Here is a 25,351-nt window from a genome sequence, read left to right on the forward strand (position 1 = left end):
GAAGAAGTGGACCTCAGCTGGCAGCCAAGGTTTCAGAGCTGGATGCGCTTGGTGAGTGATGAGACTGTGGGTTGGTTTCCCTTGAAGACAATGTGCGTGTGCTTTCATTTGGCTGAGTGCTACATTTTGTTTGGTGGAAGCATTTATTTTTACTTTAGAAGGGAAAATGGGGGACGGGTGCGGTGGCTCACGCCTGTAATCCCAGCACTTTGGGAGACCGAGGCGGGCGGATCGCCTGAGTTCGGGAGTTCAAGACCAGCCTGACCAACATGGAGAAGCCCTGTCTCTACTAAAAACACAAAATTAGCCAGGTGTGGTGATGCATTCCTGTAATCCCAGCTACTTGGGAGGCTGAGGCAGGAGAATTGCTTGAACCCAGAGGTGGAGGTTGTGGTGAGCTGAGATCGCATCATTGTACTCCAGCCTGGGCAACAAGAGTGAAATTCCGTCACAAAAAAAAAAAAAAAAAAAAAGGGGGGGGGGGTGGGAAATGGGATGAAGAATGTATTATGATATTTGGAAGTCAAAGGGATGGACTTTATACATATTGATTACGTTTAATAGAAATTTGTAATTTTTTTGATAGCTGGCATCAAAATCCTTCCTATCTTGGAGGATTCCAAAGATAGATGGAGGAAAAACTCCCCTTCTACTACCAAAGTCAAAGGGAATAGATATTCTCTCTACTTAGTCAATATGGTACCCAGGGCACATGAGGAGGCCCGGCCAACTGGATTACTTCTCCCAGGAATGCTGAGTAGTGAGATAGTGACACAAGATGCAGAGACAGTTGCAAGTCACTGGGATGGTGGCGAGTGCCCAGGGAGGCCAGCATTGGCCTGAGTGTACTGAGGTGTGGTCTTGGGAATATTGCCAGATGCATAATTGTCCTTAGTTACATTTTCTCCAGCCATTTCTTTTTGTATGCTGTCAGATATCTTTTGAATAAATTCCTTTCCTGCTTAAGCTACTGCTGGTTTTCAGTGATTGCATCCAAGAACTCAGACTGGTAAAATCCTAATGTTTAACTGGTTTATTGTTAGTTACTTAGCTTCTTTGCATTTTTAATATAAGGTGTGCTTCAATGATTTAGGCACAAAGCTTTTCCCTCCATCATAAGATTATTTTCTTTTTTTTTTTTTGAGACGGAGTCTCACGCTGTTGCCCAGGCTGGAGTGCAGTGGCGCGATCTCGGCTCACTGCAAGCTCCGCCTCCTGGGTTCACGCCATTCTCCTGCCTCAGCCTCCTGAGTAGCTAGGACTACAGGCGCCCGCCACCGCGCCCGGCTAATTTTTTGTATTTTTAGTAGAGACGGGGTTTCACTGTGGTCTCGATCTCCTGACCTTGTGATCCGCCCGCCTCGGCCTCCCAAAGTGCTGGGATTACAGGCTTGAGCCACCGCGCCTGGCCTAAGATTATTTTCTTAACATACAGTTTCCACAGTGGAATTACTGAGTTTTATAATAGATTATGATACACACTGTCAAACTGTTAATACTTTACAATGTAAAGAGATACTGTTTCACTGAATCTAGCATTGATCACATTTTGAACAACTGATACAGCAAGTAATAGAAGTTAGAATGATTTATCTGGCGTTACTGAGGAATGAGATTTTTCACATATATAGATTTTTTTAGATAACTAAAGCTTATTATTTTATTATATATATATATTTATTATTTATTTTAAATATACGGAGTCTCACTCTGTTGCCCAGGCTGGAGTGCAGTGGCACAGTCTCGGCTCTCTGCAAGGACTCTGCCTCCCAGGATCAAGCGATTCTCATGCCTCAGCCTCCCAAGTAGCTAGGATTATAGGCACCGCCCTCTGTGCCTGGCTAATTTTTGTATTTTTATCAGAGACAGGGTTTCACCATGTTGGCCAGGCTGGTCTCGAACTCCTGACCTCAGGTGATCTGCCCGCCTTGGCATCCCAAAGTGCTGGGCTTACAGGCATAAGCCACTGCGCCTGGCCAAAGCTTATTATTTTAAACACTAACATCTAGAAAGCACAACCATAGGCCGGGCGCAGTGGCTCATGCCTGTAATCCCAGCATTTCAGGAAGCCGAAGTGGGTGGATCACTAGGTCAGGAGTTCAAGAGCAGCCTGGCCAACATAGTGAAACACTGTCTCTACTAAAAAAAATACAAAAATTAGCCAGGTGTGGTGGCACGCACCTGTAGTCCCACCTACTTGGGAGTCTGAGGTAGGAGAATCACTTGAACCTGGGAGGTAGAGGTTGCAGTGAGCTGAGATGGTACAATTGCACTCCAGCAGGGGTGACAGAGCAAGACTATGTCTCGGAAAAACAAAAAAAAGAAAGAAAGAAAGAAAGAAAAAAGCACAACCATATACAATTGCAGTCTGCAATCTTTTCAGGGTATATCACATACTTCTTACCATCATCAAACTGCAATGCCCAAGGACCTCCTTAGGTGATGAGTTTGTCTTGCCTTTTCACTTGATTCCCCAGATAAGTGTGCTTTTCTAACAGCTGGGGATTTTTCTGCTTCTTTAGAACTCAATAGCTAGTTCTCCCAGTCAGCAGATAGAAACCATTCTCTCTTTAACCATTCCCACACCCCCTGGCCTGTTACTTGTATAGTCTCTGATCACTGAAAAGGAAGAACAATTGAATGTTGCTATTGCAAACAAAGAAACCATGCTTGTAAAATTGTCTATTATTTGTAATAAGTTGAAAGTCAGTATCCTGATGGGAAAGCTGGGGTGTGTTCCACCCTCAGCTGTGGAGGAAAGAATGTAGACTTGGTGACAGCTGCATTTTTAGACTCTGGGTTATTTTATGCACCATTAATTGGTGGAGGTTTGAAAAAGTCTCAGTGCTGGATATGTGAACCATTGTAATTATATACTTCAAGAGAGCTTTCTAGGGTGGTCCTTCCTGTAGAAAAGTTTCTTTCTATTCTTCAGGACCTCTAGGGAAATAGATTCTGCAACTTTTTTTAACAGCCTACATTTTAAGATTTTTCAAATTAATGTATAATTCTAAAGCTCTTTTGTTGAATTTTTATATCCTTTTTTTTTTTGAGACAGAATCTTGCTCTGCCACCCAGGCTGGAGTGCAGTGGCCTGATCTCGGCTCACTGCGACCTCTTCCTCCTGGATTTAAGCTATTTTCCTGCCTCAGCCTCCGAGTAGCTGGGATTACAGGTGTGCACCACCATGCCCAGCTAATTTTTGTATTTTTAGTAGAGACAAAGTTTCGCCACATTGGCCAGGCTGGTCTTGAACTCCTGACCTCAGATGACCTGCCTTCCTCCATATCCCAAAGTGCTGAGATTATAGGCATGAGCCACCACGCCTGGCTTTAAATCCATTTTTTATGAGTCAGTCCTTAATGGAAATGCTCCAGCAGATCTTCCTTTTTCATATGTCAGTGTTGATGTTTATTATTTCTTATTCAAAAATGTGAAACCAAACTCCCTTAAAATAATCTTTCTGAAGGATAGCTTTTACAAACAGAAGCAATTTGTTCTATTATAAATCACACATGCAAAAAAAGTTAGCGTGAAATCAGACTCATTTTGAAATGAGACAGTATGATTTTTATACTAAACAATAAGAACATGATTGCTAGTCTTTTAAAAATAAGCAACACATTTTACAGAAAAAATATCCACTGATAAATGAGGAGAAGTAGTTCAATATTTATCTTTTTGAATATTGTTCCAGTGCCATTTGGGGAAAATAGAATCCCCTGGTTGAGAATGAGTGTGTAGGAAAGTAGGTATAAAAGCAAGTTACATTTTGAATTCTATGCAGTTTATTCACAAAAGAATAGTTTTGCAAATAAAAGTAAATCCAAATAAACATAAAATATAGGACAATCTAGTACATGCCATCCATATGTATTCCATCCTAGTATTGGAGATATTTATTTAATGTTTAGGTTTATTTGACTGAAATGATTATTAGTAAGTAGAGTACTTACTTAAATTTCTACTTGTTATATGGAACCTGTTATTTTTAAGTTAGGAAAGAGAAAGGAAGGTAAGAGGAAAGGTTTCTGAAACCAGAGACAATCTCATTACTTTCCCCTTTCAATTATGAAGTGGCATTTTCCAGGTGGCATTTCAACCTCCAACCACACTGAGCAGGTGTGTAATAAGGACAGGCTGTGGGGAAGGAAGGTAGAAGACATTCTCAGTATTTCACAGGTTCAACAGAGCCCCATGGGCTTGTACATCAGAAACCAGAAACAAAGGCACAAGCTTTTGCACTTTAACTCTGCCTAGCTATAGCACGTAGCATATTTTTTTTCTTGTTCAACGATTTCATTTTTAATGGCAACAACTTGATCTTCCAATATTCTCAGTTGATCAGCTTTTGCTTGTCTACTTAGATTCAAATCTTGGATTTTCCTTTCTAAATCTGAAAGTAGAAAACGAAAGAAATGATACATTTCCATTTGATAGATTCCTCCTGGATATCCACATTATACCAAACACAGGGATTTGCGCGCCTCTCAAAGGTATATTTAGTTTTCTGTTTTGAGTCAATGGATAAAACATCTATTTTCATCAGGCTTCTCAAGGTTTTCATATAAATTAGAGCAAACTGACATTTTTGTCTAAAACTTTTATATCTAAAGGCATTTATCAATGTGAGGCTGTAGTTGGTTAGAATTCATTAGAAATGAAAAGACAGATAACATCCTTGATGGGACTTGCTGAAGTGCTATATTTCCAAAGGTTTGTTCTTATTATTTTAGCTTCATTTTAAAACATGTTCTTTACTTTAGTGTTTTCCAGTCTTTCAGAAAAAAAGACTGACTTTCATGTGTTCATTCTTCTTCTCTGCTGATACTGAAGTCTCTGAACAGTAACAGCTAAGTGATGCCTTTGTTGGCTTCACGCCTATCCATCCATCAATCCATTGATCCATCGACACGTCCATTGACCCATCCATCAATCCATTGATCCATCCATCCATCCATCTGTCCATCCATCCATCTATACATTCATTTATATATTCTTCATTCAACAAATATCTGGAAATTCTAGTAAACCTTAACAAGGAGCCCATAGTAGTGGATACAAGATGCACAGAGAGCTACAGTTAATAATGTGAGGCACCATTTTGCAAAGAAACTCTGACATTAGAGTTTTTGCAAAAATTCTAGAAGAGGGAAGGTAAATGTCTCACTTCACTTGGTCAGATCACACATGAATACCAAGTTGGTCTGGAGTAATTGTCAAACTAACATGTGTTTAGAAAAAAGAATCAGATTGCTGAAGATACTTGAAACTGTCCTGTAAACAAACATTGAATTAACTGGTGATGTTTCATATGAGGAAGGCAGATTCAGGGCATGTGTCATGGCTGTTTTCAAATATCTGAAGGACCAACCTAGGAAAGCAGAGTAAATGTGTTCTCTGTCATCCTGAGGAAATAAAATGGAAACTAGCAGGTAAAGCTCTGTGAAGGAAGATTTTGTCTAAATATAAAAAACTCTCTAGGATGGCTGCTCAAAGACAAAAGAGCTGCTGTGGAAGGTGGTGAGTGTTCTGTCACTAGATTCCTTCCTTCCTTCCTTCCTTCCTTCCTTCCTTCCTTCCTTCCTTCCTTCCTTCCTTCCTCCCTCCCTCCCTCCCTCCCTCCCTCCCTCCCTCCCTTCCTCCCTCCCTCCCTTCCTCCCTCCCTCCCTTCCTTCCTTCCTTTCCCTTCCTTTCCCTTCCTTTCTCTCTCTCTCTCTTTCTTTTTTTTTTGAGAGAGTTTTGCTCCTGTTGCCCAGGCTGGAGTGCAATGGCATGATCTCAGCTCACAGCAACCTCCGCCTCCCGGGTTCAAGTGATTCTCCTGCCTCAGCCTCCTGAGTAGTTGGGATTACAGGCATATGCCACCACACCTGGCTAAATTTGTACTTTTAGTAGAGATGGGGTTTCTCCATGTTGGTCAGGCTGGTCTTGAACTCCCGACCTCAGGTGATCCACTCACCTCGGCCTCCCAAAGTGCTGGGATTACAGGCATGAGCCACCGCACCTGGCCGAAACTTTCAAATATAGGTCATTTGGGATTGAAAAGGGGATTCGACATTGAAACCATATTTGAACTAAAGGAAAAGTAAAGGCCTCTGTTTGTACCAGGAAAGTTAATATCATTGAGCTGGTTACACCAGACCCATTCATCATCCTCATCTGTGTTCTGGAAAGTTACCCTTCCTGGATGACAGCACTTGGCTCTTTTGACCTCTGGCTTTCATTCACACATGGCCAATGGACAGTGCCAACAAATGGTCAGTGGATGGGAGGGTGAGCAGTCTCCATCCCAGTTTAGCACAGAGGTGTGGGCAGTTCTTCCATCCCTCAGGCTCCTGTAGGGTGGCCTCTTTCCTAACACTCTGGTGTTCACAGGGCTCTGGCAATGTTCCTGTTTCCCTGGCCCCTTCAGGTATAGACAGGCTAATGCCTTCTCACTGCTGCTAGTCACCAAGTACCTCCACAGCCTCAGTGGGTTCCCTTCATTCTTGTGCATTCTTTGTAGTTCTTCCCATCAAGAAGTAGAATCTGCTTACCCTGTTCCTACTCCCACACCCCTGAATCTGGGCTGGCTTTGTAAATTGTTTTGACCAATAGCAAGTTATGGTGCCCTGAAACAATCATGCTGTAAAGCAGCCTGGGATAACAGACCACGTATAGAGAGTGCCAGCATCTCAGCCACACCCAGCCCTTAACAGGCCATCAGCCAAATGCAGTTGCTTGAGAAACCCAGGTGAGACCTGCCAAAGAATCATCCAGGCAACCCACGGAAAAGTAAGAAATGGTGGTTATTCCAAAAAAAGTCCAGCACCAGACGGATTCACAGCCGAATTCTACCAGAGGTACAAGGAGGAGCTGGTACCATTCCTTCTGAAACTATTCCAATCAATAGAAAAAGAGGGAATCCTCCCTAACTCATTTTATGAGGCCATCATCATCCTGATACAAAAGCCTGTCAGAGACACAACAAAAAAAGAGAATTTTAGACCAATATCTCTGATGAACATGGATGCAAAAATCCTCAGTAAAATACTGGCAAACCGAATCCACTAGCACATTGAAAAGCTTATCCACCATCATCAGGTGGGCTTCATCCTTAGGATGCAAGGCTGGTTCAACATACTTAAATCAATAAACGTAATCCAGTGTATAAACAGAACCAAAGACAAAAACCACATGATTATCTCAATAGATGCAGAAAAAGCCTTTGACAAAATTCAACAGCCCTTCATGCTAAAAACTCTCCATAAATTTGGTATTGATGGTATGTATCTCAAAATAGTATGAGCTCTTTATGACAAATCCACAGTCAATATCATACTGAATGGGCAAAAACTGGAAGCATTCCCTTTGAAAACTGGCACAAGACAGGGATGCCCTCTCTCACCACTCCTATTCAACATAGTGTTGGAAGTTCTGGCCAGGGCAATCAGGCAAGAGAAAGAAATAAAGGGTATTTAATTAGGAAAAGAGGAAGTCAGATTGTCCCTGTTTGCAGATGACATGATTGTATATTTAGAAAACCCCATTGTCCTAGCCCAAAATCTCCTTAAGCTGATAAGCAACTTCAGCAAAGTCTCAGTATACAAAATCAATGTGCAAAAATCACAAGCATTCTTATACACCAATAACAGACAAACAGAGAACCAAATCATGAGTGAACTCCCATTCACAATTGCTTCAAAGAGAATAAAATACCTAGGAATCCAACTTACAAGGGATGTGAAGGATCTCTTCAAGGAGAATTACAAACCACTGCTCAATGAAATAAAAGAGGACACAAACAAATGGAAGAACATTCCATGCTCATGGATAGGAAGAATCAGTATCGTGAAAATGGCCATACTGCCCAAGGTAATTTATAGATTCAATGCCATCGCCATCAAGCTACCAATGACATTCTTCACAGAATTGGAAAAAACTACTTTAAAGTTCATATGGAATCAAAAAAGAGCCCGCATTGCCAAGACAATCCTAAGCCAAAAGAACAAAGCTGGAGGCATCATGCTGCCTGACTTCAAACTATACTACAAGGCTACAGTAACCAAAACATCATGGTACTGGTACCAAAACAGAGATCTAGACCAATGGAACAGAACAGAGCCCTCAGAAATACCATACATCTACAAGCATCTGATCTTTGACAAACCTGACAAAAACAAGAAATGGGGAAAGGATTCCCTATTTAATAAATGGTGCTGGGAAAATTGGCTAGCCATAAGTAGAAAGCTGAAACTGGATCCTTTCCTTATGCCTTATACAAAAATTAATTCAAGATGGATTAGAGACTTAAATGTTAGACCTAAATCCATAAAAACCCTAGAAGAAAACCTAGGCAATACCATGCAGGACATAGGCATGGGCAAGGACTTCATGTCTAAAACACCAAAAGCAATGGCAACAAAAGCCAAAATTGACAAATGGAATCTAATTAAACTAAAGAGCTTCTGCACAGCAAAAGAAACTACCATCAGAGTGAACAGGCAACCTACAGAATGGGAGAAAATTTTTGCAATCTACTCATCTGACAAACGGCTAATATCCAGAATCTACAAAGAACTCAAACAAATTTACAAGAAAACAACAAACAACCCCATCAAAAAGTCGGCAAAGGACATGAACAGACACTTCTCAAAAGAAGACATTTATGCAGCCAACAGACACATGAAAAAATGCTCATCATCACTGGCCATCAGAGAAATGCAAATCAAAACCACAATGAGATACCATCTCACACCAGTTAGAATGGCGATCATTAAAAAGTCAGGAACCAACAGGTGCTGGAGAGGATGTGGAGAAATAGGAACATTTTTACACTGTTGGTGGGACTGTAAACTAGTTCAACCATTGTGGAAGACAGTGTGGCGATTCCTCAAGGATCTAGAACTAGAAATACCATATGACCCAGCCATCCCATTACTGGATATATACCCAAAGGATTATAAATCATGCTGCTATAAAGACACATGCACATCTATGTTTATTGTGGCACTATTCACAATAGCAAAAACTTGGAACCAACTCAAATGTCCATCAATGACACACTGGATTAAGAAAATGTGGCACATATACACCATGGAATACTATGCAGCCATAAAAAGGGATGAGTTCATGTCTTTTGTAGGGACATGGATGCAGCTGGAAACCATCATTCTGAGCAAACTATCACAAGAACAGAAAACCAAACACTGCATGTTGTCACTCATAGGTGGGAATTGAACAATGAGAACACTTGGACACAGGAAGGGGAACATCACACACTGGGGCCTGTTGTGGGGTGGGGGGAGGGGGGAGGGATAGCATTAGGAGATATACCTAATGTAAATGATGAGTTAATGGGTGCAGCACACCAACATGGCACATATATACATACGTAACAAACCTGCACATTGTACACATGTACCCTAGAACATAAAGTATAAAAGAAAAAAAAGAAATGGTGGTTATTTTAAGCCATTACATTTTGGGGTAATTTATTATGCAGTGAATGAATGACTGAGACAACTCCACTTCTAAATACTTTATCCAAAATTATGCCCAAGTATGCATTCTGTTTCTTGCTGGGACCCAGACTGACACCAAGTTCTGTGGAAGGACCCTGGCTGAAGACTGGAATCCATTCTCCACTCTCTCAACATTGTTGGTGCCAAGGACTCCATTCTGGGATCCAGAGGCTCCTCTTCCTAACAGAGGGGAACAGGCATAGCCTTGTGGTTCAGCCCCTTCTCAAGTGGCAGCATGGGGAAGACAGCCAAATGAATGTCTCATTTTTCTATCTTGCTGAGTTCTGAAAACAGCCTCAAAAGGAAAAGAGAAAAGGAAGTAGAATGCCTTATTTTAGACCTCTCTGAGAAGCTCTGTAGCTTCAACTTCTGTAAAAGCAACTCTGTAGCTTTTATAGTTCCAATCTAATTTCAAGAACTATAAAAGCTGTGGTCAATGGGGATCAGTGGAAACAATTTGTATATGACATAAAAACAGGACAGAAATATTCTCCCCATGTTTTTGCTCCTATAGTAAGGACCAAGTTCTAGGATTAAAAAAACTGATTTTCATAGTATTGTCTATGGAATGCAAGGTTAAAAAAATCTGTTTTTCTAAATCTTTCTTAGTGTTTTGTAGTTAAAACAAAATTTTAACGAAAATACTTAAAAATGAAAAAAATTACCTACAAGCCTGCTGCTTTAAAAACAATTATATAAGTGCAAGAAGCAGTGGTTTCTTCTTCACTCCCACTGCCTCCCTAGAGATAACTAATGTTAGCAGTTTGGTATGTATTTTTCCTGACTTTGGCCCATACTAATGTTCCATTTTCAGTTTTTTCATGTCATAGTGATGATATAAGTGGTTGTAAGACCAAAGACTCATTTGATAATAAAAAAAAGAGGCATTTATAAGTGAGGAGTTTTGGTTACTTTAGTATTTTGAGAGTTACTTATATTCCTAGTTTTAAAGTTTTGGAAGATAATAAATACAACCAGGGGTATATTGTAACTATACAATCATCATCTGATATTTCTTGATGGTTAGAGATCAAGGACATGATGATTGCCCCCAAAAATCATAAATATCAATTGTGTAAAAAAAGATTCTGATTAGCTCTCTGATTGTATGTATTCTATGTTTCTTATTTTATTTTGTTTTGAGACAGAGTCTCTCTCTGTTGCACAGGCTGGAGTGCAGTGGCATGATCTCAGCTCACTGCAACCTCCGCCTCCCGGGTTCAAGTGATTCTCCTGTCTCAGCCTCCCAAGTAGCTGGGATTACAGGCATATGCCACCATGCCTGGGTAATTTTTTTAATTTTTAGCAAAGATAGAGTTTTGCCATATTGGCCAGGCTGGTCTCAAACTCCTGGGCTCAAGCAGTCCATCTGCCTCAGCCTCGCAAAGTGTTGGGATTACAGGTGTGAGCCACTGCACCCAGCCTGTATTCTATGTTTACAACACTTTGTGTGCATCAGAATGTCCATTTAGATCAAAATCCTTGTCCAGAATATGATTCTTTCTGGGTTGCTATCCAAAGATATATGCTATCTGACCTAGTGCCCTAGATTATATTGACTCTTTTCGAGAGTTACTTTCATGACAGGAAAAATAAACAACATAGGTTAGAACAGGGTTTCTCAATCTCAGCACTATTGACATTCTGGGCAAGATAACTGTTTGTTTAGGCAGTTGTCTTGTGCATTGTGGGATGTTTAGCAACATCCCTGCCCTCTACCCACTACATGCTAGTAGTTCCTTCTAGGGTGACAAGCAAAAATGTCTTCAGACATCTTACCCCTAGTTGAGTTGAGAACAAAGTTAGGGAAAAAAAAGCTTTTTTTTTTTTTTTTGAGATGGAGTCTTACTCTGTTGCTCAGGCTGGAGTGCAGTGGCGTCATCTTGGCTCACCACAACCTCCGCCTCCCAGGTTCAAGCAATTCTTCTGCCTCAGCCTCCTGAGTAGCTGAGACTACAGGCGCCCACCACCATGCCCGGCTAATTTTTGTATTTTTAGTAGAAACGGTGTTTCACCATGTTGGCCAGGGTGATATCGAACTCCTGACCTCAGGTGATCCACCTGCCTTGGGGTCCCAAAGTGCTGGGATTACAGGTGTGAGCCACTGTGCCCAGCCAACAAAGGGCATTTCAAGGAAATTTCAGTTTGTTTTGACTAATGCAAGGCAGATGCTCATTAACCTTTCTAGGCAAATCCATGCAAGAGGCTTGTTAACTTCACAGTCCCCAAAACACAAGACCAATTTCGACTTCTTTCTCCTCAGTGGACTCATGTGATAAAACTGTAAGCTGACATTGGTATAAATTCTACTAGTAAGGTAGAGTACCAGGATGTTATTATCAAATTGGCAGGACGGATAAAAGAATAGATACCTGTTATTCTTCTTATCTTGTCCTCTGTATCTCCAGCCAATTTTTCTGCAGCATCTTTTAGCTGTTTAACTTTTCCTAATGTTTCCTTTGTTAGTCCTGTAGTGCTTGTCTTATGCTGGAGCATAGCATATTGTTTTTTCAGCTCAACAAATTCCTGTAACAAGCAACACACACATCATGAGAAAACATGTATAAAGCAGGTACCTATATGCATGATGATTCTCCTAATACCATTCATAGAAGGAATACAGAGGAAACCTTAATCCAGTCAATACGCTTGAGTCACTCTGATATTTCCAGCAGAGTTTTATTTGCATGTTTGTTTTTTCAGGTTGAAAAAAATCTCATCTTCTATTAAAAATAAAACTTCTTTGTTCAAAATAGCAATTGTTATTGCGTGTTAAGGCAAGTATTTCTGAGGCACCAACTGGTTGTTCTGCACTATGTTAAGGTAGGATGTGGAAGACAGAAATGACCCAATCCCATCCTTGACAAATCTCTGGTTCAGTTCAGTTCAATCAGTTGTACATGCAAAATGAAGGACAGAGTGAGTGATGAAGATTTAGAAACAGCAAGGATATGTTATTTGGTTGGCAAAAAGGTGAGAGAGAAATGAGGTAGGAAGGGAGGCAGGTGGGGAAGTAGAAGTGTAGTATGGAGACCTCCCTTGAATAGAGTGGAAATCTTTGGGTTAGCTTGTGTGTTGACAACATAGAAGCTTAAGTAGATGAATAAAGGCCAGAGCCAGAAATGAAATATGGAAGTGAGAACAGGGTGAGTAGAAAGTACCTTTCTTGGCTGGGTGTGATTGCTCATGCCTGTAATCCCAGCACTTTAGGAGGCTGAGGCGGGCGGATCACGAGGTCAGGAGATCAAGACCATCCTGGCTAACATGGTGAAACCCCATCTCTACTAAAAATGCAAAAATTAGCTGGGCGTGGTGGTGTGTGGCTGTAATCCCAGTTACTCAGGAGGCTAAGGCAGGAGAATCGCTTGAACCAGGGAGTCAGAGGTTGCAGTGAGCTGAGATTGAGCCACTGCATTCCAGTCTGGTGACAGAGCGAGACTCTGTCTCAAAAAAAAAAAAAAAAAAAAAAAAAAAAAAAAAGAACTTTTCTCAATCTCTGTTCCACAGAAAATGTTCTCAATTCCTCTCAGTGGAAAATTTACCCAGCACGTTAGGAATTAAAAGTAGGAGAATAGACCAATTGTAAAAACACTAACATTTTTCTTTTGTTTAGGCAACTATATTAATGCAACCAACCAAAGATTTCTTGCGAGGAAAATGAGCTGATAGGTTCTTTCAGCAACCTAAATTAATGGTCTACTTTCCACAAACGTTTAATTAACTCATTCTGATTTTTGTAAATTGATGTATTTTCTTTGGCAGGTGACTTTCATTTATTGTTTTCTTTATATGTTGTGTGACTGAATGAGAATAGAGGGCAAATACATGCAATTCAGACAAACCACATAAATTGTGAAAGTTTGGAAGTTCAGGGCAAATTTGATTTATGGACTGTTTGACCAGGACACCACTAAGAGTAATAGGATAGAGAGATGGGGGGTGGCGGGGAACACTCCAACACGATTTGGCCAGGGACTTCTGCCATCTACAGACAGAAGATCCTTTGTGTATCAGGATCCCCTCGAAGATATACCATTGAGTCATGGACCAGCACAAAGGAAACGCTGAGAAATGGCACAAAAATCTGGGGTTAAAGGACTATCTTTCAAAGAAGCTCTGTTTTTCTGCTCTTGGTGGCAGTGGTAGAACTAATGACCTTCTCAAGACTCCCAGCCTGGTGTTGGGCAGATTCAGCCTGAACTTTCACATTGACAGCGTGGTCTTCATGCCTTTGCAACTTGGTCTGCAGCAGGGCAAGTCCATCCTCCAGCCCTGATCGCTGCTTTGCTGACTCCAGCTCATTCTTCATTTCCCTGGTTTGATTTTCAGCCTGTTGTTGATTTAAAGACCAGAAAGGGACAATCTCTTTATGAAACAAACAAGAAGATAAATGATATATTAACCCCTTGAAAAATATGCTGGGTGTAAAGGAAAAGAAAATAGTGCCTTCACTTTTTCTGTTGCATGTATTTAAAATGTTATAATAAAATATTTCAGACATTCAAAAGGGTCTGAGAAATACAACGTTAGCCTGGTGTGGGGTGTGTGCCTGTAGTCCCAGTACTCAGGAGGCTGAGGTAGGAGGATTGCTTGAGCCCAGGAGGTTGAGGGTGCAGTGAGCTATGATTGTGCCACTGCACTCCAGCCTGGGTGACAAAGAGATACCTTGTTTCAACAACAACAACAACAACAACAACAAATAAAAAATAAAAAATATGACAAATACCCATGTACCCACCAGCCAGTTTAAGAATAGAACACTAACAATGCACTAAGGCCCTCAGCATACCACTCCTCATTATATCTTCTCTCTCCCCTCAAAGACAACCACTGTCTTGAATCTAATTTTTGTCATTCCATGTATCTCTGTAGGTTTTTTTCTACAACCTATGCAGTATTCCTAACAATATATAGTATTTAAATTTTTTCACCTTATACAAATGTATTGGATATTTCTGCAAGTTGATTTTCTAAAATGAAAAGTTATGAAAATTATGCTTATGTAGGTCATTTAAGCTAATCTACATAGCTCTAGTTCATTCATTTTTACCAGTTTAAGGCATTCCATTGTTTGAACATATAACAATGTATTTTCTATTCTCTAGCTGGTGCAAGTGGCTTCTAATTTTTTCCCCTTACAAACAGTAATAATACTTTATGCCTGTTTCTTATTTCAATGTCTATATTGATCATATCAAATCCTATTTAAATATTTTTCAAATATAGCTGGTTGTTAGCGCTTGTCTCTTGTTTGTTGGTCATACTTTCATATTTTCTTAGATTTTCTTAAACATAGTAAACATTCTTATTTTGTATTCTGTATCCAATAATGGTAATATCCTCTGTCTCTTGTGTCCTGATTTTGTTGTTCATTATTTCTGATGACTCTTGTTTAAAGGTAATTTGTGCCTGGGCACAGTGGCTCATGCCTGTATTCCCAGCACTTTGGGAGGCCGAGGCAGGTGGACCATTTGAGGTCAGGAGTTCGAGACCAGCCTGGCCAACATGGTGAAACCTCGTCTTTTCTAAAATTATAAAAATTAGCTGGGCGTGGTAATACGTGCCTGTAATCCCAGCTATTCAGGGGGCTGAGGCAGGAAACTTGCTTGAACCCAGGAGGCGGAGGTTGCAGTGAACCAAGATTGCGTCACTGCACTCCAGCTGAGGCGACAGAGTGAGACTCCATCTCAAAAAAAAAAAAAAAAAAAAATCTAAAGAGGCAATTTGTATTTACATGTTTGGGGGAAATTCTTGATGGCTAGGTTTTAAGGTCATTCCTTTGGAGGGGATTTTTGTTTGCCTCTATCAGGCATCTGGGAGTACTATCAACCCAGGGCTACTTCAAATGATACTAGGGTTTTGAGGGCCACCCAGGTAGTGTAAATTCTAGCCTCCAAATTGTATGGGAGCCACAAATTGTGGTTAGCAAATCTTAGTGGAGATGTTACTCCCCAACCCAGGGGCAAGTTTTTCTACTGGCTCTGGCTCTGTGTGTGTGTCTGTGTGTGCGTGTGTGTGTGTGTGTGTGTGTGAGAGAGAGAGAGAGAGAGAGAGAGAGACAGAGAAAGACAGAGAGATTTTAACATTTCACTAAGGATTTTGCCATTTGGGGTCCCAGTTCTATGCAAGAATCTTGTTGCCTCCTGTGCGGCCTTTGCTTTCTGTCTTACATACATGGGGACCATTAAAACCCAAAGCTTTAATGCTCCAGGGATTGGCAGATGCCTGCTGCCTGCTGTCAAGTTAGAGCTTGGTTACCTCTGAATTCATGCTTTCCTGTCATTTTTGGCCTCTGAGACTATCAAAAGTTTCTTACTAATTCAGCTATGCATTAAAAAATCTAAATAGCCAATCTAATATTTTCATGTGTTTTTTCAACTACCAGGGTTCCTTAGGATATTGGCTCACCATATTTTTAGAAATGAAAGTCCCTTCCTGTACCTTTGGGCATATGTGGTGGTTTGCCTAGAGCAGCAGCCTGCAAACTTTTTCTGTAAAGGGCCAGCTAGTAAATACTTTATACTTTGTGGCCTATAAAGTCTCTATCCCAAATATTTAACTCTCTGTCATTGCAGTGCAAAAGGAGCCATAGACAATACAGCCTGTGGTCATGTTTTGCTATCCCTTGTTCTAAGTATATGCCTAGAAGGGGAAATCCTGGGGCCTTCCTTTTTGCTACCCTATATATGCAACCTCTTCCTATCCAATCCCTTTATTTCCTGGTGTATTACTTCCTGTTCTGTTGCTTTCTGCTTTTCGTTGTTGTTGTTGTTGTTGTTGTTGTTGTTGAGACAGAGTCTCACTCTGTTGCCCAGACTGGAGTGCAGTGGCGCAATCTCGGCTCACCGCAACCTCCGCCCCCGGGAAGAGCGATTCTCCTGCCTCAGCCTTCCAAGTAGCGGGGATTATAGGTGCCCGCCACCATGCCTGGCTAATTTTTGTATGTTTCGTAGAGATGGGGTTTCACCATGTTGGCCCGGCTGGTCTTGAACTCCTGACCTCAAGTGATACACTCGCCTCAGCCTACCAAAGTGCTGGGATTACAGGTGTGAGAAACCATGCCTGGCCAAATGGAGCATTTCTTTTGGATGAGATTTTTTTTTAGTTTTAGGATACTCTGATGAGATTTCATGCACGTTTACTTACAAGAACCTTACAACAGTGAACTCTCATTTCTTTGGTTTGTGAGCTTTTAAAAAGTCTGTTCCTTTGCCTGGTGTCAGAAGGGAGATGCTCTGACCTCATATCTACCACTAATTAGCTGTGTGACCTTAGGCAATCACCTAACCTTCCCGAGTCTTAGTTTCCTCATTTCCAAGCTGGTGTTAGTACCTGCCTTGGTATAACCCCAGAATTGGTCACAATTAATACGACGATGCTGAGAAGTGCTCTGTAGAACATTAAATACATGCATAATACTACCCAAATCTTACTTTATCCTCATAATAATCCCATCAGACTCGTAAAGCAAGCATAGCATTGGCATACGTAAAAAGTACTGTGATGTTTCTACCCTCAAAACCTATTTCAGGTTAGTTTCAAAGAGGACAAATACCTGCAGCACATTCTTTTTTATTTTTGTTATATTGGCAGTCAGCTGTGTAATGGTAGAGTTTGCCCGTCCATGAGTGATTTGAGCTTGTTGCAACTGGTTCAATGTTTTTTCAAGATTTAATAGAACATTTGCTGCTTTCCTAAGGTAAGATATTAACACATCAGATTAGATAAACACATAATTATTCACTTATTTCACCTTGAGAGAGTTCATTTGACTCAACCAAATACTTTACTGAATTATTAAGCAAATTTAAATTACTCTTAAACAAGAGAAAGTGCTGAAGTCTTCATTTTGAGAAATAGGTATATTTAAATGCCAACAAAAGAAAACCCCACACACGTATATATTCATACCCAGTAGACACAGATTTTGTTAAATATGGAAATTAAGGATACAGGTCTTGTTTCTTTTGATTTGTCATAAGCAGAGAGATTTGGGGTGATGTAACTATCAATCTTTGCACATAAAAACTATCCTGTGAATTCTAGTTTCCCTGATGTCTTAAATGTGAGCTACACTTTCTCAATCTCTATTGGAGTGGGGGTTGGGAGGGTCAAGAGGCCCCACAGAGAGCAAAGAGAGGACTACAGGCCCTGCATTTTCAGGCTTGTTTGTTCAGAGTTAGCTAAGCTTCACTGACATTCCAGCCACTAAGAAGCCCAGTCAGAGGTTAAAATCACAAGCATTTCAAGTGATATATTCTTTCTGCAGAAAGGAACTCACCTCAAGTCAACAGTCACCAAATACTTAGATCTGTGGGCTCAAAACCACCTTGAGAAGAATGTACTGAAGGAGTGAAATAACAGATAGACCTTTGCAGAAGCATCATTAGAAATGTGTGTGCCCACAGTAGAGTTAGCTAAATTGCAAAATATTCCCTTTATCACCCAGCTCATCCTTTCCTCCCAGTGGTAATCTGTTTCCCTTTCTAAACTTCAGGAGCCTTCCCTCCTCATCATCTCACTGTCACCAGCATTTCATTTTTGTAATATTCCTAGGGTACCGGTGTCCATTTTTTCTATTCCCTGCCACCATTATCTTTTTATTATATTCTTTTTTTCCTTTAGATTTTTAATTTACTACTGCAGGCCAGGCATGGTGGCTCATGCCTGTAATCTCAGCACCTTGGGAGGCTGAGGCAGGTACATTGCTTGAAGCCAGGACTTTGAGACTAGCCTGGACAATATAGTGAAACCCCATCTCTACTAAAAATACAAAAAATTAGTTGGGTGTGGTGGTGCATGCCTATAATCCCAGCTACTCTGGAGGCTGAGGCATAAGAATCACTTGAATTCGGGAGGTGGAGGTTGCAGTGAGCTGAGATCGTGCCACAGAACTAAAGCCTGGATGACAGATTGAGACCCTGTCTCAAAAGGAAAAAAAAAAAAAAAGAAAAAGATTTTCAGTGTACTGCTTATTATAGCAAATTTAGAAAATACCCAAAAAAGAAAAACAAAATGTAAGAAGGGGAAAAAAGCCAGTAATCTTGCCGTCTTTTAAAATGTTAGGATATTGTAGCAAAATTTTTTATTTTCATAATTCAGATCCTCTTTCATGTATAAATTGTTACCTGATTTTTTTTTCAACTTCCTGTTCAGCTTGGATGTTATCTGCTTTTTACAAAGCACTACCATTGAACTATAAGAATCTCTACCTGTTATTAAACATCTTTTCTCACCTTTTTTTATTTTTTGAGATGGCGTCTCGTTCTTGTCACCCAGGCTAGAGTGCAATGGTGCGATCTCAGCTCACTGCAGCCTCTGCCTCCCAGGTTCAAATCCAAGCAATTCTCTGCCTCAGCTTTCCGAGTAGCTGGGATTACAGGCTCATGCCACCATACTGACTAATTTTTGTATTTTTAGTAGAGACAGGGTTTCGCCATGTTGGCCAGGCTCATCTCTAACTCCTAGCCTCAAGTGATCCACCTGCCTCGGCCTCCCAAAGTGCTGGGATTACAGTCCTGAGCCACTTCACCCAACCCATCAGTATCACTTTTAATTGCTGTGTGACTACTTGATTTTTTTTTTTTTTTTTTGAGACAGAGTTTTGCTCTTGTTGCCCAGGCTGGAGTGCAATGGCGCCATCTCCGCTCACTGCAACCTCCGCCTCCCCAGTTCAAGCGATTCTCCTCCTCAGCCTCCCAAGTAGTTAAGATTACAGGCATGCGCCACCATGCTCAGCTAATTTTGTATTTTTAGTAGAGACAGGGTTTCTCCATGTTGGTCAGGCTGGTCTTGAACTCCCGATCTCAAGTGATCAGCCCGCCTTGGCCTCCCAAAGTGCTGGGATTATAGGCGTGAGCCACCGTGCCCGGCCTACTTAATCCTTAAGTAATTGCTATGCAGTTAATCTTCCTGGTTTTAAATATTAAACCTGGAAGGAGTTGGGCTTTTGGATGAATCTGGTGCACTTCGTTTGTACATGTGGATGATGAGACAGTGACAATGGGTCAGATCTCAGTGATGGGGGGTGCTGAGATGGCCACCACCTAATTGATCCTGTAACCCTGACCCACAGCACCCCATGCTCATAAAAACATCAACATGACTTTTTTTTTTGGTTGGCTAAGTCAATAGGACAAAAGGCAAGAGTTAGTTAATTCTGTCTAGCATAGATATCATTTTCATCTTGCAGTATTCCTGGAACTCTAGTGTCCATTTCTTCTGTTCCCCATCATTACATTGGGTTGGTGCAAAAGTAATTGCGGTTTTGGCCATTACTTTCAATGGCAAAACCTGCAATTACTTTTGCAACAACTTAGTATCTTCTTACTGAGAATGTACTGAGGGAGTGAACTATCAGACTTTTTAAAAAGATTTTGATGGCCGGGCGCGGTGGCTCAAGCCTGTAATCCCAGCACTTTGGGAGGCCGAGACGGGCGGATCACGAGGTCAGGAGATCGAGACCATCCTGGCTAACACGGTGAAACCCCGTCTCTACTAAAAAATACAAAAAAAACTAGCCGGGCGAGGTGGCGGGCGCCTGTAGTCCCAGCTACTCGGGAGGCTGAGGCAGGAGAATGGCGTAGACCCGGGAGGCGGAGCTTGCAGTGAGCTGAGATCCAGCCACTGCACCCCAGCCTGGGCAACAGAGCAAGACTCTGTCTCAAAAAAAAAAAAAAAAAAAAGATTTTGATTTCAAAGTACTGCTTAGTAGAAAATACCAAATATAAATAAGGGAAAAACTATACCAATATTCCAACCACCTGTTAAAATATTGGCATATAATGAGTATTTAACATTTATTGGTATAAAAAGGTATCAGGCCACTGGAAAGGCATTTTGAGTCTAAGAAAATAGGAAGAAAGCATCCCTGAACCCTGCCGCCCAGTCACCCAGCTTCCTGGGGTATCTCCAAAGAGAGCTCAGCCCTCAACTTGGACACTGAACTCTCAGAAGGTAATTTCATTTGACTGCTATAGCTCCCTAAGCGAATATTTTCCAGATATCCTTTCAGCAGATGGTCTGTTAGAGCAAGATAAGAATATTAATACAGTACTTACTCAGCTGCTTTAGCCTTCACCAGAAGCTTTTGGGCTCCATCTTCTTCTTCACTTAGCCTGTTTTCATCTGACCTGTAATCCTCACACAGTTGCATAAGTTTCTGTATTTTGTTAACTTCATCCATTAGATTTTGGGATGGAATTGGTAGGTGAATGTCAAGTACACCATTTGCAACCTTCTCGATGTCTTCTGGAGGCACGTTTTCCTCTTAAATAAGAAGGAGGGTTTTAGGTAATCATGTCTCCTTAACAAATATTGTATCTTAAAAGTATAACCACAATGATGTCTCAGCCAACTGCACTAGGATTTGATTATGTGTTCCTAGAATACAGGGATTAGATTGTAGGTGTCCCATAGATTCTTCTTCATCCTCAGCTGTCCCTTGTCTCTGGAAGAAACACTGCTGGCTGAGTGCTGAATACTTGCTGAACAAGTGCTTGCTGGAAAAACAAAATACTACAGATTTGGAACATTGTGTGTATTCTACAAAATGCCCTGAGAATGATTTATTATAAGTACATACTCAAAAGCAATTAACATGTTTAGATACCTGTCACGAAAATTCAAGCACAGTGAATGAGACATTGGAGAAGCACTGCGTTTGAAATCAACAAAACTGGATTCTGGTCCTCCATGACATTAAAAAGGCTCACGATTTTTGGTCATCTATGTAATTGGGTAATTGTACCTGATACTAGACTCAAAGGCCTATTCTGGGATTGGAGTGAGACAATACAGAGTAAAGGAACATGTTAATAGCATGTTATAAATAAACTTTTTTTTCTTCTTTTTTGAGACAGAATCTCACTCTGTTGCCAGGCTAGAGTGCAGTGGTGGCGCAATCTTGGCTCACTGCAACCTCTGGTTCAAGTGATTCTCCTGCCTTAGCCTCCTGAGTAGCTGGGATTATAGGTACGCACAACCATGCCCAGCTAATTTTTTTGTATTTTTAGTACAAAATAGTTGGACTAAACTATTTAGTTGGCCAGGATGGTCTTGATCTCCTGACCTCATGATCTGCTCGCCTTGGCCTTCCAAAGTGCTGGGATTATAGGTGTGAGCCACTGTGCCCCACCAAAGAAACTTTCAAATACATCCATGCTCTACTTTCCAGAAAAGTAAATTTGGCCCCTATTGAGAACTAAAGTGGAAGATGAACTGTTAGAGCAAGCTTGTTTGACCCACAGCCTGGGGCCCACATGTGGCCCAGGACAGTTTTGAATTTGGCCCAACACAAATTCGTAAACTTTCTTAAAACATTATGAGATTTTTGTGTGTGTGATTTTATTTTTATTTTTAGCTCATCAGCCATTGTTAGTGTTGGTGTATTTTATGTGTGGCTCAAGACAATTCTTCCTCTTCTAGGGTGGCCCAGGGAAGTCAAAAGATTGGATACCCCTGTGTTACAGCAAAGCCATTTGTCACTCTCCAGCTACTTACTGAACATCTACAATTCCTATAGGGAAGCTAGAGATGAACTAGACGTGGATCTAATCCTTAGGGGGCTTGCCGTCAGGTGAGGGCCTATAAGTCATTATATACAAATATTGATCACATAGGAACAGAAGTGATCAATATAAGGCAAAACGCTATGGGGTTCAGAGGAAGGGGAAAATAATCCAGGAAGGACTTCAGGTGCATTGAAACTGCGCCTGGGAGGACAGCAGGTTAAACTTGTGGAGACTGTGGGATGTGGGGAGGGGTAAGAGATATTCTAAACTGAGAGAATTACAGGAGCTAAAGCTCATGGTGGTACAAGAAACAGTGCATGGATCACTCTTGGCAGGAGAGTAGTGTGCTTAGAAGGGCTGGGAGCAGATGGCACAAGTCCCTGTGTCAGAGGCTGAGGAACTTAGACTTTATTCAGAGAATAGTGGGAGCCAAAAATGATTTTCAGCATTTGAGTGACATGACATGAGTATATATTCTGCTTGTAGTCATTTTGCTTTAGCTATTTTTCTTAACGTAAATGAAATATTTTACTTTCTGTAATATTTTTGAAGCAATGTGACAAGAATTTTTTTGTGAGTAAAGTAAAATGACATTTTAAATAAAATCAGGGAGTTGGCTCTTTAAAGAAACATACTTTTTCTTTTTCTTTTTTTTCTTTTTTTGAGATGGTATCTTGCTGTATCGCCCAGGCTGGAGTGCAGTGGCATGATCTCGGCTCAATGCAACCTCCGCCTTCCGGGTTCAAGCGATTCTCCAGTCTCAGCCTCCCGAGTAGCTGGGATCACAGGCATGCACCACCACATCCAGCTGATTTTTATATTTTTAGTAGAGACAGCATTTTGCCATGTTGGCCAAGCTGGTCTCAAACTCCTGACCTCAGGTGATCCACCTGCCTCGGCCTCCCAAAGTGCTGGGATTACAGGTGTGAGGCACCATGCCCAGCCAGAAACAGCAGCTTTTTAATTTAAAAAGTTCTAGTACATCATACTGCATGGGCAAAAGCTGAAGCATTCTTCCTGAAAACCAGCACAAGACAAGGATGCCCTCTCTCACCACTCCTGTTCAACATAGTGTTGGAAGTCCTGGCCAGAGCAATCAGGCAAAAGAACGAATAAAGCATACCCAAATAGGAAGAGAGGAAGTCAAACTATCCCTGTTTGCAGATAGCATGATCTCATATCTAGAAAACCCTGTAGCCTTGGCCCAAAAGCTCCTTAAGCTGATAACTTCAGTGAGGTCTCAGGATACAAAATCAATGCAGAAAAATCACTAGCATTCTGATACATCAACAACAGTCAAGCCAAGAGCCAAACCAGGAAGGCAATCTCATTCACAGCTGCCACAAAAAGAGTAAAATACCTAAGAATACAGCTAACCAGGGAGGTGAAAGATCTCTACAGGGAGAACTACAAAACACTGCTCAGAGAATCCACAGGTGACTCAAACAAATGGAAAAAGATTCCATGCTCATAGGTGGGAAGAATCAACATCATTAAAATGGCTATACTGCCCAAACAATGTGCAGATTCAAGGTTATTCTTATCAAACTACCAATGACATTCTTCACAGAACTAGAAAATATATTTTAAAGTTCATATGGAACAAAAAAAGAGCCTGACTAGCCAAGGCAATCCTAAGCAAAATGAACATAGCTAGAGGCATCATGCTATCTGACTTCAAGCTATAATACAGGGCTACAGTAACCAAAACAGCATGGTGCTGGTACAAGAAAACAGACATATAGACCAATGGAACTGAAAAGAGAGTCCGGAAATAAGACCACACACTTAGAACTATCTGATCTTTGACAAAGTCAACAAAACCAAGAAATGGGAAAAAGACTCCCTCTTCAATAAATGGTGTGGGATAACTGGCTAGCCATATGCAGAACACTGAAACTGGACCTCCTCCTTACATCTTATATGAAAATTAACTCAAGATGGATTAAAGACTTAAAGGTAAAACCCAAAACTATAAAAAACCTTGGAAGGCAACCTAGACAATATTATTCAGGACACAGGCATGGGCAAAGATTTCATGATAAAGACGCCAAAAGCGACTACAACAAAAGCAAAACCTGAGAAATGGAATCTAATTAAAGAGCTTCTGCACAGCAAAAGAAACTGTCAACAGAGTAAACACAACCTACAGAATGGGTGAAAATTTTTGCGAACTATGCATCTGAAAAAGGTCTAATATACAGCATCTATAAGGAACTTAAATCTACAAGAAAAAAACAACCCCCTTAAAAAGTGGGCAAAGGACATAAACAGATACTTTTCAAAAGAAGACATGCATGGGGCCAACAAGTATATTAAAAAAAGCTCAACATCACTGATCATTAGAGAAACGCAAATCAAAACCACAATGAGGTACCACCTCACACCAGTCTGAATGGTGATTATTAAAAAGTCAAAAAATAACAGATGCTGATGAGATTGTAGAGAGAAAGAAACACTTATACACTGTTGGTGGGGGTGTAAATTAGTTCAATCATTGCGGAAAACAGTGTGGCGATTCCTGAAAGACCTAAAAAAAGAATTACAAGCCGACCAAGGAATCTCATTACCGGGTATATACCCAAAGGATTAGACATCATTCTATCATAAAGACACACTCACATGCATGTTCATTGCAGCATTATTCACAGGAGCAAAGACATGGAATCAATCTATATGCCCATTAATGATAGACTGGATAAAGAAAATATGGTACATATACACCGTGGATACTATGCAGACGTAAAAAAGAATGAGATCGTGTACTTTGTCAGAACATGGATAGAGCTGGAGGCCATTATCCTTAGCAAACTAACACAGGAGCAGAAAACCAAATACCACATGTTCTCACTTATAAATGGGAGCTAAATGATGAGAACACGTGGACACATAGAGGGGAACAACACACACTGGGACCTTTTAGAAGGTGGAGAGGAAGGAGACGATCTGGAGAAATAACTAATAAGTACTAAGCTTAATACCTGGATGATGAAATAATCTGTACAACAAACCCTTGTGACTTGAGTTTACAAACCTGCATATATACCCCTGAACTTAAAGGTTAAAAAAAAAGTTCGAATGAAAAGTGAATTTACTTCAATCACTTATTCATTTATCAAATAGTTATTCGTATTTATTATGAGATTATAGATTCAAATTTTTATATATAGAACTTTCAGGAGAAGTGATACATCCCTTTGTTAATAAGGCATTCAGATTTCTTTTTTTTTTTTTTTTTTTTTTTTTTGAGACGGAGTCTCGCTCTGTCGCCCAGGCTGGAGTGCAGTGGCGCGATCTCGGCTCACTGCAAGCTCCGCCTCCCGGGTTCACGCC

At 40.8% G+C, this 25,351-nt stretch overlaps 1 protein-coding gene across 1 annotated transcript in view; it reads right to left on the minus strand.

The window, feature by feature from the left end:
- Positions 1-3,770: 3,770 nt before the first annotated feature.
- Positions 3,771-25,351, minus strand: part of LAMB4 (laminin subunit beta 4) — a 101,956-nt gene continuing 80,375 nt past the window's right edge. Inside the window, exons 29-33 of the mRNA XM_015134674.3 lie at positions 20,567-20,774; positions 17,062-17,200; positions 13,663-13,836; positions 11,879-12,032; positions 3,771-4,396 (exon numbers count right to left, since the gene is read on the minus strand). Coding sequence (XP_014990160.3) covers positions 4,257-4,396; positions 11,879-12,032; positions 13,663-13,836; positions 17,062-17,200; positions 20,567-20,774 — 815 coding nt within the window. The 3' untranslated portion in view covers positions 3,771-4,256. The remainder of the gene's footprint in view (positions 4,397-11,878; positions 12,033-13,662; positions 13,837-17,061; positions 17,201-20,566; positions 20,775-25,351) is intronic.

Source organism: Macaca mulatta, chromosome 3 (assembly GCF_049350105.2).
Source record: "Macaca mulatta isolate MMU2019108-1 chromosome 3, T2T-MMU8v2.0, whole genome shotgun sequence".
Lineage (NCBI taxonomy): Eukaryota > Metazoa > Chordata > Mammalia > Primates > Cercopithecidae > Macaca > Macaca mulatta.